Source organism: Geospiza fortis, unplaced genomic scaffold (genome assembly GCF_000277835.1).
Source record: "Geospiza fortis unplaced genomic scaffold, GeoFor_1.0 scaffold425, whole genome shotgun sequence".
In the NCBI taxonomy this organism is placed as follows: domain Eukaryota; kingdom Metazoa; phylum Chordata; class Aves; order Passeriformes; family Thraupidae; genus Geospiza; species Geospiza fortis.
Window position 1 is genome coordinate 1,944,898 of NW_005054387.1, and position 16,007 is coordinate 1,960,904.

A 16,007-nucleotide genomic window follows, 5' to 3' on the forward strand; every position below is an offset into this window, starting at 1 on the left:
TCTTGATTTGGAAAAGTAAATGTCCACAGCTTGAACAGATTAGAGGAATGATTTAAAAACGTTCTTGTTGCAAGAAGGACTTGTGGTAGACCATACAATTGATCATGCAGAAAATCCCATTGTTGCTAGGATAACTTGGACCTAACCTGTGTTCATCCAGGTGTGTAAAGGTACAGGACTGTTTATTGCAGAGTCATGCTGCCAGGTTTGGAAGGGTTTTCACTGCACCAGCTGTTACAAACCTTACACAAGGGATAGCAATATAACCCTCTGCTCTGTCCACAAATCATCATCCAGCAGGTTGGATATTATTTGGTGTTTTTTTTCCTCCTCTGCCTGTTGGTTGTCTTAACTGGTAATTCACCTGTTAGGTTCTTTCATCCTCATTTGTGTAAAAGTTGCATATTGTGATAAGGAATGCTTCTCATTTGTGCAGGAATTCTGGTCTGACCCTTAGAACCAGTTCAGTTCTCTAAATAAAAGGCAGGATTAATTATTTTCCCCTGTGAGTAGTTGTCTGAGCTGGTGACCTGAATGAGGCAGTTGAGAGGTCAGAGGGTGTTGAGCTGGTAGGAGAGAATCGATTGGGATGGGTTCAGCCATCTCTGGATGCCAAACACAGGATTCCCTAAGAGAACAGAAAAACCTCGTGCTGGCAGTGTCATGGTGTGTTCAGAGGAGTTCCTGATGGATGGGAAGAGGAGCTGAACTTGCACTTGGTTGAATTTGGAGCTCATCAGTGTAGTGAGTAGGGTGGTGCCCACTGATGCTAGGTGGAGTTTTGTAGCTGTGGGAAATGCAGTCTTGTAGCATTAATCTGCACACTTCCATTCATCTCTTACTGAAGAAAACACACTGGCCCCTATTTCATCAGTTCTTCTCATGTTTGTTCCTAGGAGTTTGCTGCTGCTAAGTTAGTACTTCTTAATTGCTTGTTTCTGTGGCTCCCTCAGAAATGTCAGCCTGCTTCCAGCCCAGGTCCCTTGTGATTCCACTGGTGGGCTTTCTCTGTTCTCAACACTTGAGTCTCATATTCATGCCCTGTTTCCTGTCTTTCAGCCAAGTGTTTATCCATGTGAGGACTTTCCTTCCTATTCCATGGCAGTTGAGTTCCTTAAAGAACCTTGGGTGAGGGACCTTGTCAAATGCCTTTGGGAAATCCAGGTAGACTATTCCAATTACATCTCCTTGTCCACGTGGTTCACTTGTTCAAAGCATTCCAGTAGATTTGTGAGGCATAATGGAAGGCCGTGCTCTACAGGATAGTGATTATTCATACATCCACTTATTCCAGGGTTTTTTAAATGTAATTCCCATTGACTTGACCCCTAGTGAGTATTAAGTTCATGGTGTTGTAGGTCCCTTGAGTGTCTGCTGGTACCCTTCTCAAATGAACAGTGTAAACCAGTTTGTGTTTGCAGCTATTAAAGCCCTGACTTGAGAGGTTACACACAACAGTTTAGGGTCAGACACTTCAAGTTCCTGTGACTTGTTCCTGATCATCTTTTGTTCATTGCAAGAATGAACAAGTACAAGGCTAACACTTGTAGTGAGTCTTTGATTACTGTTCATGGTGAGTGATCATCTGTGGTGCACACAAAGGAAGATTTGTTTTTTCTCCTGTGTCTTCCAGCTCCTCACCGCTCACAGGATGCTCACTTGCAGCTTTTTGCTCCTGAAATGCTGAAGTAGGTACTGGGCAGCAGCTTAGAGGCTTGAAGATCCTGGTTTGCTTTATTGCCCTTAGATAAGGGCAGTGGAAAAGATAAACTTCCCCATGATGTTTTAGATTAGAGTAAGGCTTATTCTTTGTCTTTCACTTTATACCCTAATCCCAAGCCTTGCACCTTGCTGTTCCACAAACCTTTTGTAGGTGGCCACCTCCCAGCCCTTTGTGCTTTCCAGGCTTTGCCTGTGTGTCCCTCCTGGTGGCTGGAGGTGACTCAGCAGGGTTTGCAGTGGGGAGCCAGCATTTTAATCATAGCTGTAGAATACAGGAACCTAAAAATGACCTGGCCATCATGACAGTTTTGTAGTGTCTCAGGCAGTTGTTTGGAGTCTCAGCTTCCATAAGAATATACAGACCTGATTGGGCAGTGTCTGTGTGTTGTGGTGTTTCTTAACCAGCAGCAGGTGCTTGGGGAAGGATCTAAATCTAGGACGAGCATGTCATTCTCCAGAATATTCCCCTCTCCTTCCACAATTTACGTTTTTGGGATTTCCTGCTCTGAAGGGGGCATGATCTGACAGTAGCATAATAAGTGACAGCCACAATCACCTGAGAGGCTGGAACTTAACCACTTAAATACAGTCTTTGTCTCTCTGAATCTGCATAACACTACTTTTTCCATAATGCACTGTAAGCATCTCTGGATTTTGTATGCAGTGAGTTGTCATTCCTGCAGTAATCCTTGTTAATGAAATGTAATCTCAGACTTGTATTTTGTCTTGAATAGTCTCTGACTGAGCTTTCCACTTCCTTGTGGAAACTTCCAGATAGGTAAAACTGCACTTAAAATAAAAAATAATTTGCTCTGTTGCTGGTGTGGGTGACTTTATTTTTGTTTTCAGTTGGAGGAGATACAGATAGGTTTTCCCCTTGCTTTTTTACTGCCTGTGTTCCTAAGATTTTTCATCAGGCTTAAATTTTCAGGGCTGGATTATGGCTTTACCATGGAAGACCAAGGTATGTGCATAATATTTTGTCTTGTTGAAATATTAGCCCAGATTTTTGTATTTTTAAGTAAAATTGGGCTCTTTACTAAACTAGAAACCTTCCTATCCAACAGCTTTGTGGGTAGACTGATAAAGACTGATAAATGTTTTCTCTTTGGGTGGGACAGTTGTTTATGGGTGGGATTCTGATCTGTGGGTTGTGTGGTTACCTAGTGACAAAATTAAGATTTTGTGGAGGAGACCTTTCAGTTCCTGTTGTCAGTGTTGGGAGGTTGTACCCAGTGTGAGGGTGCTGAAGCTGAGGGTTTTGTGCTTCACAACAAATGGAGGAACCTGAGGTGCTCCCCCAGCAGCCTGTTCCCAGGGGCTGACACTTATCAGGGAGTCTATTTAACTTACTAACAACTCAGTCATAAAAATGTTGGGGTGATAAGGGCTGTTCACTGATAAGGAGTAGTTGTGAGCCTGTTTTCCTTTGGCTCCCTTGTTTCCGTGGTTGTGGCCCTGCAGGAGGGTGGGTAATGACCTCCTTTGCCACCAGACTGAAACACTGGCACAGGAGCTCCTTGTAGGGCAGGGGTTTGGCTTTGGCTTTGGACCAGCTATTGCTCAGCTAAATTGGGTTTAACCTCTGTTTCAAGAGCTTGTAGATCTTCAGACTGATAATAGATAGATAAAATCCTGCAGAAACCAAGCAATTGATTAAATTAGTAATGATGTGTTTGAATGTACGCTGGAAACAGCTCCTCATTTACAGGGAACAGCAAGTCTTGTCTATAGTTTTTTATTTGAAATTTTCACACAAGGCAGATGTACTTCTAAGGAAGAGGTTGTGAAGGAAACCTGTAGAACAGTTGATAAACCATGCCCTTTTTGGCCCAGTGGTTGCAATTTCCTGATACAGGCCAGAAGATCTTGGGAGCTCTTGCTGTCCATGTTCTTCAACCTCCACACTTCTGGACTAATTATTGCATATATATCATTGTTATATGGGTTAAGTGTGAATAGATTTCTGTTGTCTTTATTAAGAGGCAGATTTTCTATGAAAGCATTGTGTACATCCAGGAGTATGACTGAACTACTGTGCATTTAATCCCAGTGGATAAAGCACAATTATAGAAACCCTTTAAAGAAAAGGCAGCATCTTCTCTAACCTCTGGGTTGCTTCTACTGCTTCTCTGAAGGCAGTAAATATTAGGCTTAAAAACAAGACCTGCATTTTTTGCTGGAGCTTGACAAAGAAGACTGCAAGTTCTTCTCCAGGTCATGAAGCCTGCCAGTCTCAATTCCTGATTGTCATTTTTGTCCACAAGAACTGTCAGGCATCTTAATCTTGAGCATAGCTCTGTTGTTTAATAAACTTCAAAATATGAGATGGCTTAATTAGCATAATTTTAAAAATTCACAGCTTTTCAGTACATTCTTTGTATGAATGGGATGGTGGGGTCATCCTTCAGGAAAGAAATCACAGTACTTGCTCTATTTAATAGCAAATTGTAACTATATGTAACTTAGCTGGCATCAATTACTTGTGTTTATGTTAATATTACTATTAATTGTGTGAGCATGGAGTGTTCTAGGGTAGCTCTCAGATTCTTCTCATCATTTTGCAGTTGCAGGGTGGTGTTTTCAACAAATTTTATCAAATCCTTGGTGGATTTTTTTTTTTGTTACTTTCTGTGATTTGGAGAAGCAAAATCTGCTGATAAAAATAGAGCCACTATAAAATGTTGTCCTCCACATATGGAGACCTGTTGGAGACTGATAACACTGTTCTGCCAGGGAGCCTGCAGTCTCCATTGCTGCAGTAGCTTATGCCTGTTCAGGTTGTGATTTTGACATTTGAGGGGAAAAAAAACCGAAAGTTGAGCTTCATTTGTGTATTTAACACTGTTCTTCTAAAGTGTCTTGAGCAATCCCAGTGTGGTTAGGTAATGAAAGGGTTACAACCTTCCTTAGGTGGTTCAGTCTTTGCTTCCATTGGAGTGTAGGAAAGCTGCCTTTGGTTTTGGTATTGATTATTTTAACCTCAGGTTTAGAAATACTTTTCAACAGGCTTAAAATACAAATATATAGTAATTCATGTTTTGTGTGTTACTGTTCAGTGTAAATGGCTGCTTGGCATGGGTACAAATGGTTGCTGTGGGTGCACTCAGGGTGACTTCTTTGTTACCACTTAAAGCACCAAGTTTTTCTTTTGGAGGTTCATTTTCCTCGTAACAGTACTCATACATCTCTGCATGTATTCAAATCTGGATTTTATATTTTCGTTAATTACCACATTACACTGTATTCCAGTTGAAAAATCAGTGGACCATCCTGTAATTCCTCAGATTTCTCCTGGTTGTGCCAAGAGCCAGATCACTTTTGCTCACCTTTTCTCAGTGTTTCTGCTTTCTTCAGAGCACTCTGGAGAACAAACACTCCTCTAGGATTGTGCTGATAACTGTTATTAATTTTGAAACCCTTGTAAAATACCAGATGAATATCAGATACTTCCTTTGTGTATGTGCTGACTGATTTGTTTGGAACACTCCAGGGTAAAAGTGAGGAGTAGCTGGATTAAAGGAGGAGGGAATCTAATTAATTTCCTAAGTTCTCATTAATGTACAGCTTGTACTGAATTATTTGAAAGATGCTTCAGGTGTGAGAATAATTGCCTGACCTTTTCCTCCTAGAAATGGTTGAATCAATGAAGAAGGTGGCTGGAATGGATGTGGAGTTGACAGTGGAAGAAAGAAACCTGCTTTCTGTTGCATATAAAAATGTGATTGGAGCCAGGAGAGCTTCCTGGAGAATAATCAGCAGCATTGAACAGAAAGAAGAAAACAAAGGTGGAGAAGACAAATTAAAAATGATTCGGGAATATCGGCAAATGGTAAGATGGAGTTGGTCTTACAGCAAAATGTCATTTAGTTCTGGTCCCCTTGCCATAAAGTGCCCTGCTGTTCCAGATTGCCTGTGCTGTGCTGACCTGGAGTAGGGTGGCAGCCTTGGAAGGCTGGAGCTTGTTCCTTATCTGGAGAATGAATCTCCTGGTGAAGGGGGGAGCTGTGGTGCTGCTGTGTAAACACTCAGGAGGGCTCAGGGGAGGGAGGGCTTTTCCCTCAGTGCATCAGCAGCTCTGCCAAGCATTTGAACTGCACTGGCACTTCCCTGATTACTCAGGTGGGAGGCTCCACCTGCTCAGGTCTCATTCCTTCCCCTCCAGCCTCACTGACCCCAAGCAACTTCTTTTTTTAATTAACCCTGTTGGAGGAGGTGTTTGGCTGTTAAACTTCCACTTCCTATAAAAGTTGCTTTGGATCAAGTGACACTTTCTTTGATTCTGGTTCTCTGTCCTAGAGAGTTCAAAACATTAACACTTGAAATGTCCATGGGGGGGGTTCTTCAGGCTCTTCCTGGCTCCTTCTGTCACTCCTGTTCCTGGGGATGTCCTGGTCATCCCAGCTGTGAAACTTGTGTGTGTAGCAACCTCCAGGGCCTTGCTGTTTTCTCTCTCTGAAGAGAGGGAAAAATTGATCCACATAACTTCATGCTGACTTAGTCAGTGTTTGCAGCTTTACCTAAAATGGAGAACTTGCAGCAAGCTCTGACTTCCATTGGTAAGGGCTAATCAAGCCTCCAGCTCTCAGTGAGCTGTTGTTCCCCCTGCCCTAAATGATGGTTTAGCACAGAGCAGGCAGCCTCCCATACTATTTAAATCCCACACATTTCTGCAGAGACTTCATCTCCATTATTTGAGGACAAGTGCTTCCACATGGTTCACATCTTCACTTCCAGAGAAACAGTGGAGTCTGTTCTATCACCTGGCACTGATTCATATACCAGCAATGGAAATGATCTTGGCTTGGAAATCTTCTCCCAGGAATGGCTCTGTCTCCTTTCTGTTGACTCACAGGGTTTCTGTTGCTCCATGGAATTGTTAAAGTTGAGAGTTTCTAATTTTATGCTGGCATGCTGATGGGATGAGACTCTGCCAGTTACATACAGTCCCAAATAACCTTTTCTTGATGGGTGTTTCCTAAAAGAACATAGAAAACAAGACAACAACTATCCAGTGATTAAATTTGTTTTACAATGTGTGTTTCCAGATTGTTTTGCACAGGATTTTGTGGGTGGTTATCATCTTCTGCCAAAGGTCCTTTGATGATGAAAAGACTTTTATCCTGGTTTTGAAAGGACTCTGGAAATAGCCTTTATTCTGCTTCTCTTTTTGTAAAGGATGTGTGCCATTCTGGGTGGACTGGGGTGCAAGAAGTACAATTTTCTAGTGCTTGAGGTGTCTGAAGAGATGGAGAGGCCACATGAAGTCAGTGTCATGCCAGCAGGGTGTTGAGCTGTGAAATCCTCAGAGGGAGCAGCTTTCAGAGCTGCACAGGAGGAGCAGTGCCCTGAACTCTCACTGGTTCCACACTGGAGGAAGGGTAGCTGTGTCTGCCCAGCTCCACAGGGACTTCTAGAAGAGGTTCCTGAGCATCATCTGTAGCTGCAAGCCAGATCCTGTTAGTGGCTGCTGGGAGACTTAATATGGGTTGGCATCTGCTGTGAGTGTGTGAAGGGTTTGGCAGGGTGGCCTGGGAGCAGGCAGGAACATGGCACAGGTTTGGATGCTGCTGCTCACTGTCACTGCTCAGCAGTAGCACTCCTGCCCTGGTGTGCTCAGTGCTTCCCTGAAGAAACAGCTTCCAGCAGAATTGTGCTCGCTGTGATTCCCTTGTCAACAAATTCTGCCTATTGTAGCATTTTCCAGAGTAAGTTCATTGCTGGGAAAACCTTTTCAGACTTGAGAGGCTCTGAAGAAGGGAAAAAAGCCCCAACCAACCAAACCTTCCCCCCCAAACCATGTTTGGGGGCCAACAAGGCCAGGTTTAAAGCACCGGGGAGTTGGAGAGAACCAGAATCTCTAAAAGACATTTCTCATCTACGAGAAGCTGCTGTGACCTTGCTCAGCTGTAGAGTGCTGCTCCAGTAGGAATTGAAAGTTTCTGTAGTGGTTTCTGTGAAAGTAATTCTGTGTTGGGTTGGGTGTATGTCAGTATTTACTGTAATTCAGCTCATGGCTCACGTTGAGGTTTTTGAGGTGGTGGCCAGTGTGACCTGGGGCAGAGCTCCAGGGATGGTGGTGCTGGGAGGGCAGGGCTGGGCTGGGTTTGTCTCAGGTGTACACTGGGCAGTAGTGAGAGATGAAGGACACCAGACTGTGCCTCTTCCCAAGCCACTTCAGCTGAATGGAGCCAAACACATCCATAGCCATGAGGGAAAATGCCACTTAGGTGCTTCCTTTGTAGACAGGCTGCTCTCCTGGCTCCTGTGCCCATTTGGATCCACAAAAGCCCCTGAATTTCTCATCTGGCTGCATCTCTGATGAGAGCACACTGAGGCTTGTGCTCTTCATCCTGGAGAGGCTGCAGTGGGGTGTGGCTGCACACAGAGCAGTGCCTCCCTTGCAGTTAAACCAGATCCATTCCCACCCCATAGCACAGGTATTGACCTTCCCCTTCCTGCTCTGGGGATGTGGCACATGGAATGTGTGTTTCCAGTGCTCTGACTTCCAGCCTGGGCTGTATTTGGGACAGCTGCCAGGCTCTCCTCCATCCCCCCTTCTTAGAGACTGCTCACTGAGCCACTCTGTCTGGAACTGATCCTTTTTGTACAAGAGCTTTTAGTTTTGTTGTGGGTTTTTTTGTTTATTTGTTTTACTCTTAATCACCTTGATTTAATATAAATCTTTTTAAACTAAGCTTGCTCAGGACATTTCCATTGCCCTGGACAGCAGCTGATCTCTGTTAACTGTGACTGATCCTTTAAGCAAACCTGGAAAAGGTCTGTCTGAGATGAAATAGAGTTTGTACATGTATGGTTATTTAACTAAAGAGGATTAGAAACTGATTTAATTCTTTGCAGTTTTGCTGAAGATCTCTCTGCAAAAGAAGTCATTGAAAAAGAGGATCAAGAGGAAAGAAGTTTGCAGGAACTGACTGCTGGCCAAAGGTTTTATAGCTTTTGTAGCCCAAGAATATATGAAGTAGATTCTTCTCAAGTGACCATCTTTCAGCACCTTTCTTAAGCATTTATCACATAATTAAGTACAGCATCTTATTCTTTCTGTGAATGTCAGGGCATTCTGACATTTGTCCATGAAATTTGCTGACAGTTAATTTACCTGAAGGAACTTTTGCAAATCTTGTTACTTTGTACAAGTCAGTATGTGTGTGCATGTGCCAGTTTATTATTTATTTTGGAGCTGTAATTTGAACACCTTTTGGGTATAACTGCTGTGGTTACAAACCCAGATAGTTTGGGAGCTGTGTGGTGATAAAAGGATTACAAGGCAAGGAAAATGCTTAAAGGAAGAAGGAAAGCAAATGCTTGGGTGGGAAGATAGGAAGGGGTGATGGACTGAGTGGGGCTGCTCCTGTGATCCAAGACTTGCAGTTCCTGGTAGTTTCTTTGATGCATTTGCTTGAAATCTCTCCTTTATATGAAATCAGCTTGAGCCAGAGTTCTCTTCAGCTGTAGCTGTGAAAGTTCCTGTGAAATCATGAAAAAGCAGCAGTGGGTGTGTGACTGTGCATCAAACCAGCCCCTCCTGCTGGGCTGACCTGGGGGCTCAGAGCCCATCTGGTTTGGGCAGTGTGGGTGTCACAGGAGGGGTTTCAGCTTTCCTGGGTGTGCTCAGTTTCTTTGCTTGCAGGTGTGAAACTCTCTGTGGTAAACCCTGACCTCACAGACCTTGCTTTATGTTCGGAACTGGAAAAAATGAAGGTTCATGTGACTGTTTTCAGTTCAGACTATTCAAATCCAGTATCTGTTTTTAAATAAGGCTTTATATACTGTATTTTTGGCCACAGATTTCACTGTCAGTGTTGATAATTTCTGCTTTTTCACTGAGTTGCTGCGCTTTGTGTTTTTCACCTGCTTCTGGAGCTTGTTTTCATCTTGTACCTGACCTTTGTTTGTGTGGGACATCTTGATTGTGTTCTGATACTCCATGATTTTTGTCTTAAGGCTCTATTTTTAGAGCTTTGCCTCCAAGGACTCACTAGAACCTGTTGTGAAGGTGCCATTTAACTCTGGGGTATAATGGAGTTGAGCTGATTCAGGTTAATTACCTTCAAATTGTCCCCTTTGCAGTTACCACTTTTAGGGCAGCCTTCTGGGATCAAAAATGGAAGGAATTGAGTTGTGCAAGCCTTGCAGTAAGGAATTACACCCTGAGACAAACTTAATGCAATGGTCTGGCAAGATGTCTTCCAAGGAATTTACATTCCACTGTTCAGTTCCCCATTTCATCATCCATCAGTCCCTGCCTCTTGTGTGTGCCAGCTGAATGTGCAAAACTGTTTTGCTTAATGCACCTGTGGAGCAGCTGCATTTTATTTATTTTTCTTCTGTCTTAACCCTCTCTGGAATTTCATGATGTTACCTGTTTGATATTTGGGTGCTTTTGAAAGCTTTTAGGCTGAAGTGCTCACCCTGCCCCCTCTTCTAATTTTTTGTTATATTTTTATTTTTCTTTACTAGGTTGAGACTGAACTGAAGTTAATCTGTTGTGACATTCTGGATGTACTGGACAAACACCTCATTCCAGCAGCTAACACTGGCGAGTCCAAGGTTTTCTATTACAAAATGTAAGTACCTTTTTTTTAGAGGACAGACCTGAAATAGAGACAGAAATCTTAAAATACACTGTTGTGCAGCTCTCAGATGTAAGAAACAACAGTTTTAATTGAGTTGCTGCTGTAGGAATCACATCCCTGCTTGGGTTTTTTTATTTTACATCAGCTGAACATTTATAAAGAGAAGAAAAGGTGTGTCCTATAAATTATGATTTAAAATTCCTTCAGCTCCTGGTGCAATGTTGTGCAGACAGTAACTGAGCAGCAGAGTGCTTGGTGTGTGAATATCTGAACACACTTTAATTTCAGCTGTTAATTTAATGGCTGGTGGGCAAACAAGGATTACTGACTTCCTACTGTTTCTGTCCTCAGGAAGGGGGACTACCATAGGTATCTGGCTGAGTTTGCCACAGGAAATGACAGGAAGGAGGCTGCAGAGAACAGCTTGGTGGCTTACAAAGCTGCTAGTGACATTGCAATGACAGAACTCCCACCAACACATCCCATCCGCTTAGGACTTGCGCTCAACTTCTCTGTATTCTACTATGAAATTCTTAATTCTCCTGATCGTGCCTGCAGGTAGGTGCTGGCTGGCAGAGTGGGAATATGGGAATGCTGGGTGAATACCAGACAAGGCAGGAGGAAATGCTTTTCCTGCTTTCTTCCTGCTCAGCATCATTGTTTTCTTTGGAGTCCAGAGCTACCTGTTTGTGTGGAGTAATGGTGCATGAGAGGCAGAACAGTGATAACCTTGAATTGATCAGCTAATGGCAGTTCAGAGCTTGCCAGGTTAACTCTGTGCATGCCCTCAAACTGCCCAAGGTGTGAGGTGATGTAATGTGTCTTGCACAGGCTGGAAGGGGTGGTGGCACTGATTTCTGTGACCTGTGAGCATGTACAGAGGGACAGTGATTGAAGTAAATGCCGTTTCTCTAAGTTTTTAGCAGCCCTTAATCAAGATGTAGAAATGCTTAATAAAACCAATATTGAGTAAAAAGTTTCTTAAAGCACAGAGTGACTGGTGTTAAGTTGTGCTTCTGTATTGTGTTCAGCAATATTTGTTAAATCTGTGTTGTGTCATTGCAGGTTGGCAAAAGCAGCTTTCGATGATGCTATTGCAGAACTGGATACACTGAGTGAAGAAAGCTATAAGGACTCTACACTTATCATGCAGTTGTTACGTGATAACCTGACACTATGGACTTCAGACATGCAGGGTGATGGTAAGTGACTGCTGCTGGAAAAGTTCCTCCTGACACAGGAACACAGTGTGGAAATGGAGAGCCTGTGATGGTTTACTTCTGTCTCCTAATAATGACCCTCCTGTCCTGCCTTAACACTGATCATGTGACAGGGGTGACACTGGGGTCTTTTGAGCTCTCACTTGAAGGAAGGAGGTGTGGAATTAGCAACACTTGGTTGTTTGTCCCTCCTCACATGACTGTGAAAGCAGTGACTTCATTTATTTCATCTTTTCTTTCTTTTATGCTCATCTCTGGCTGTCATTCCAAGCAGATGTGAACCTCCAGTGCAGGAGGAAGCACTGCAAATGCTTTAGTTCCCCTTTATTCCAGGTCACTCCACATTCTCATTGCCAGAGCAATGCCAGATGTGTTCCCTGGCAGTACCAGAGGGTGGGACATGGATTGCTTCTGTTCACTAGCAAAGGATAGCACACATTTTTGAAGTGGTTTTGGCTCACTGAATGGACTTTTCCAACACTTGAACGTGCACATTCAATACTTAGTACAAATCTACTCATTTGAGGGTTCCTCTCTTGGAGAGACAAGAGCCCTTTTCAAGGGCTGACTTCTTTACTTTTAACTTGGAGGGGAAGAAATAAGTCCTGTTAAGGTTATTTTGGGTACCTACAAATGCCCAGAGCTTAGAAACAGCACTGCTGAACTTCACATAAATATGTGGGTGCCTTAAATTTTTGGTAAGCTGTTCTTGTAGCCACACAGCATTCCTGGGGATACTTCACTGGTGGTGTGTCCGTTTGAAAGCAAATGCAGAATCTTTTAACTTTTTCCCCATTTCCTATTTCTGTGTAGGGTGATGGGTTTGTTTTGAAGTGTTGTTACTCCATAGCTTCTCACTCTGCTCTTTGGGCTGCTGAGAGTGGGAATGCTGTAAATGTTTGGGGTCTTGGCTCCTGGTTTACTCCACATCCCAGTGTTTAAGGCTCTTGCACATCCCTTTTCAAGGATTATCTCTGGTGCAGGATGGACCCTGGATGGATCTGTAGACTTTTCTCTAAAACATTGCAGGTGTTGAATGCCTTCCTTGCCATGGGTAGGCGTTGGAGAGGAGAAATGTATTTCAAATCCCCTCAATTTAGATACAACCTTTACTTTTTTTATCGGAGTCAACTACCCTGGTAGTCTGTGGGAGCCATTTTAGTGGAGTAACAAGGTTGGATCAGTGTGGGACAGTACCAATATCTTCCAAACAGTGTCTTCCAAAAGTTCTGATTTGCCCATAGCTGATGTCTCTCATGGATATTGTAGAAGTTCCACAGGATTATTTACAGGCTCTTTAGATTTTGATAAAGGAAATAGAGATCTAAATTTCTTGTTCCACAGCATGGAAAATAGATATTTTTGTTCTTCCTAAAGTAGTTCAGGTTGTCCTGGTTACTGGTGCCAGAAAGATAATGATGACAGAATTGAAAATACTGTAGGACTGCTTAAAATCTTGGTGGAATTCTTCAGATCCAGAGAAGTGATTATGTAGAATGTTCAGACACAGGTGCAAAGTTGTTTCCTCATACTTTGCTGATACTCTGAGTGCATTTCCAGAGTTCCATATTCCCAAATGAGCAGAGCCTTTGAACAATAAATCAATAGTGGCACAATCAGCAGTTTCCAGGGGATGGGAGAGGCTTGGCAAGAGCTTGTTCTTTGGCATTAAGCTTTTCCCTGTTTCCATTTCAGCCAGGTAGGGATGTAAAGCCAGGCTTGACCCAGCTGCTGCTCTCCCATCCCAATCCCTGTAGCATTCCCATGGCCCAGATGAGTGTTGAGTTTATTTCCACACTTGTAATGTCATCTCCATATGATTCCTGTTCTCCCCTTCTTTCCTGCTGTATAGATTCCTAAAGGAAAGTCCAACTGTTCATTTCCTAAAAACTCTACTTTGTAAGTCTCTTGTTGTGGCTCACTGGAGTTTTCAGTGTCAGTTTTCCTGTCACTAACAGTGCCTGCCTCTGTCACCTGCTGCTGACAAATGCTTGTGTCCCTGCTGCCACTCCTGTGGCACCCGTCCCCTGCCCAGGGGTGATGTGCTTGACTAGGATCCAGAGTAACTCACACGTTTGGGAACTGAGCTGCAAACCTGGATGGATAGAAGAATATTTGGGCATGGGAAGTACTCACAGTGGCCTGGTAGAGGAGTATTTGCTCAAGTGTCTTGGTTAGAGCATGCTCAGATCTTCTAGTCTGGGTTAAAGCCTCTGTTTTCCTCTCTCAAATAGAATTCTATCTATAAACTTTATTGTTGTTGAATGTCCTGTGTTCCTAGGCCCCTCTTCCAAAATCTACTTCCCATTGTACCTGGTGGTAATCCTGGATCTGGACATGCTCTGAGCAAACATTCTGGTTATCTGTCTGCTGGAAGTTTCCAGTCTCATTTGATTGGGTTTTATTGCAATTTAAATTTTTAATTACTAATTTCTGTTTATTGCCCTTAAGAGAGTCCCATCTTATGTGGGTACAGATGGTTATAAGCATTTTTTCAGCCTTCCTTATCAATTAAGTGACTTGTGCATGTGTGATGGCACCAGCTGAGGTACCTGGAACTTGCCCAGTTGCAGCAGAATTTTGGTCAAGCCCTGCAGAAGGTGTTGGATGGAGCTCCCTGGGGCAGCTGGAGTGTAACCAAACTGCAGGAGTCTCATGGACAGCCCCACTTCACTGCATGGCATAGCCTGCTGGAACAGAGACATTAATTTCCACAAGATGTTTTTTTTAATAACCTTAAACCCAGGGTTTCTGTCAGGTTGGACTCACAGTAGGGTGGTTTTCATACCTTTGGTAACTCCTGCCATCAGTGTAACTGTATAAAATTCTCTGAAGTGCTTTGCTGTTGAGGCTTGAGTGGGCTTGGGCAGGAAAAGAGATGAGGGTTTGGGGAAGGGATTTCCAGATCCAGGGCTGTTGATCCACAGCTGTTGCCGTGGTTTCTGCCTGGGCTGTGCAGCCCTTGCTCAGCAGGACTGCTCACCTGAGTGGTGTCAGGTTTCAGGGCTGGGTTTGTTTGTCCTCACATGTTTTAATGGCCTGGCTGCAGTTGTGTGTGAGGGTGAGGTGATTCCAAGGCTTGGTTTCCATGGGAATGCTTCACTCTGGAGCTGGCAGTGTGGAGTGGGAGAGTGAGCGTGTATTGCATGAAAATATTAATCTCTAGGTGCTTGTTAAGCTGTTCTGCAGCTCTCAGTTTGAAATGGTAACATTTTCCTTCCTTCTTGCCACTTCCACAGGTGAAGAACAGAATAAAGAAGCGTTGCAGGATGTGGAAGATGAAAACCAGTGAGACACAAAGGCCAACGAGAGAACCCATCTCTGACCACCCTCCCCCTTCCCCACAAAAACCCTCAGTGTCACTCTGAGAACCACCAAATCTGACTTTTACATTGGGTCTCAGAATTTAGGTTCCTGCCCTGTTGGGTTTCTTTATTTTTATTTTTTTTTACACAGTTTAAAAGTTCTTAAAGGCAAGAGTGAATTTCTGTGGATTTTACTGGTGCCAGCTTTTAGGTTCTTTAAGACACTAACAGGACTGCGTAAAGGCTCTTTCAGCATTACTGTATTGTCTCTGCCAGCTGTGGTGACATTGCCATCAGACCTGGATGTGACACCTGAAGGCCCTGTAGGGAGAGATTGGTCCTGGCCAGGTAGTGCTCGTGTGGTGGCATCTTTCTTTTTTTTATAACTGTTTAAACTGAATTTTATACCAATGTTTCAACTTAATTGGGTGTTTAGCTTGAAGTTGCGAGGTTGCATTTGGGACATTTATTGTAGTGGTTTTACTGTATAAAAACAAAAAGTTTCCAAACTGCTGAAACGTTGCTGAAAATCATGGTGCTGGTAACAGTTCAACAATCCGTGGCTGCTCATTCTTGCCTGTTCTTTACTTTCCCTCCAAGCAGGTTAGCATTGAAGGTGGCATTGATAAGCCTGCATGCGTGTTCAATATTTTTTCTTTTCTCCCTCCCCTCTCCCCATCTCCCTTCGCTCGCTCAACCTCTTTTGTTCAGTATGTGTAACTTGAAGCTAATTTGTACTACTGGATATCTGACTGGAGCCACAGATACAGAATCTGTATTGTTCTTACTGAAACACAGCATGGAATTAACATTAAACTTAAATAAAACAAACCTAAATTAAAAATGCCAACCATCACTATGAATTTCTTTAAGAAGAATAACTTTCCTTTGTTGCTTGTACTAGGAACAGTTGGAGGGGGAGAGAGCAGCAGGAACAGCCTTGTTCTTCAGACAGGAGCTAAGGAAGATGTGTGAGCGTGAGTTGTGCTGCTGGGAGCAGCCCTTTTATCCAGTCTTCCCCTGTATAAATCCCTGGGAAATGGTTGGTGCAGTCCTCTCACCTGCTGTTCCAGTTCCGTAGATGGAGAGAAGGGGCACAGGTTATCTGCTCTGCTGGGAATAACCTGCTCCTTGGAGTGGACACAGAGCTGGGGTCAGCCTCC

General features: G+C 43.4%; 1 protein-coding gene across 1 annotated transcript; it reads left to right on the forward strand.

Moving 5' to 3' along the window:
* Nucleotides 1–5,341: 5,341 nt before the first annotated feature.
* YWHAE (tyrosine 3-monooxygenase/tryptophan 5-monooxygenase activation protein epsilon) lies at nucleotides 5,342–15,694 on the forward strand. Its single transcript, XM_005425419.2, has 5 exons — nucleotides 5,342–5,554; nucleotides 10,204–10,310; nucleotides 10,671–10,877; nucleotides 11,385–11,521; nucleotides 14,779–15,694. Exons 1-5 carry the CDS (start codon nucleotides 5,357–5,359, stop codon nucleotides 14,829–14,831), a joined length of 702 nt encoding a protein of 233 aa, XP_005425476.1. The 5' UTR covers nucleotides 5,342–5,356; the 3' UTR covers nucleotides 14,832–15,694.
* Nucleotides 15,695–16,007: the final 313 nt, after the last annotated feature.

What these genes read in the sequence shown, in the direction of transcription:
- YWHAE (XM_005425419.2), top strand. Translation starts at nt 5,357, where the DNA reads ATGGTTGAATCAATGAAGAAGGTGGCTGGAATGGATGTGGAGTTGACA. An exon ending in TTCGGGAATATCGGCAAATG is followed by an intron (nt 5,555 to 10,203) that starts GTAAGATGGAGT and finishes TTTCTTTACTAG; the next exon opens with GTTGAGACTGAACTGAAGTT. An exon ending in TTCAGACATGCAGGGTGATG is followed by an intron (nt 11,522 to 14,778) that starts GTAAGTGACTGC and finishes CCACTTCCACAG; the next exon opens with GTGAAGAACAGAATAAAGAA.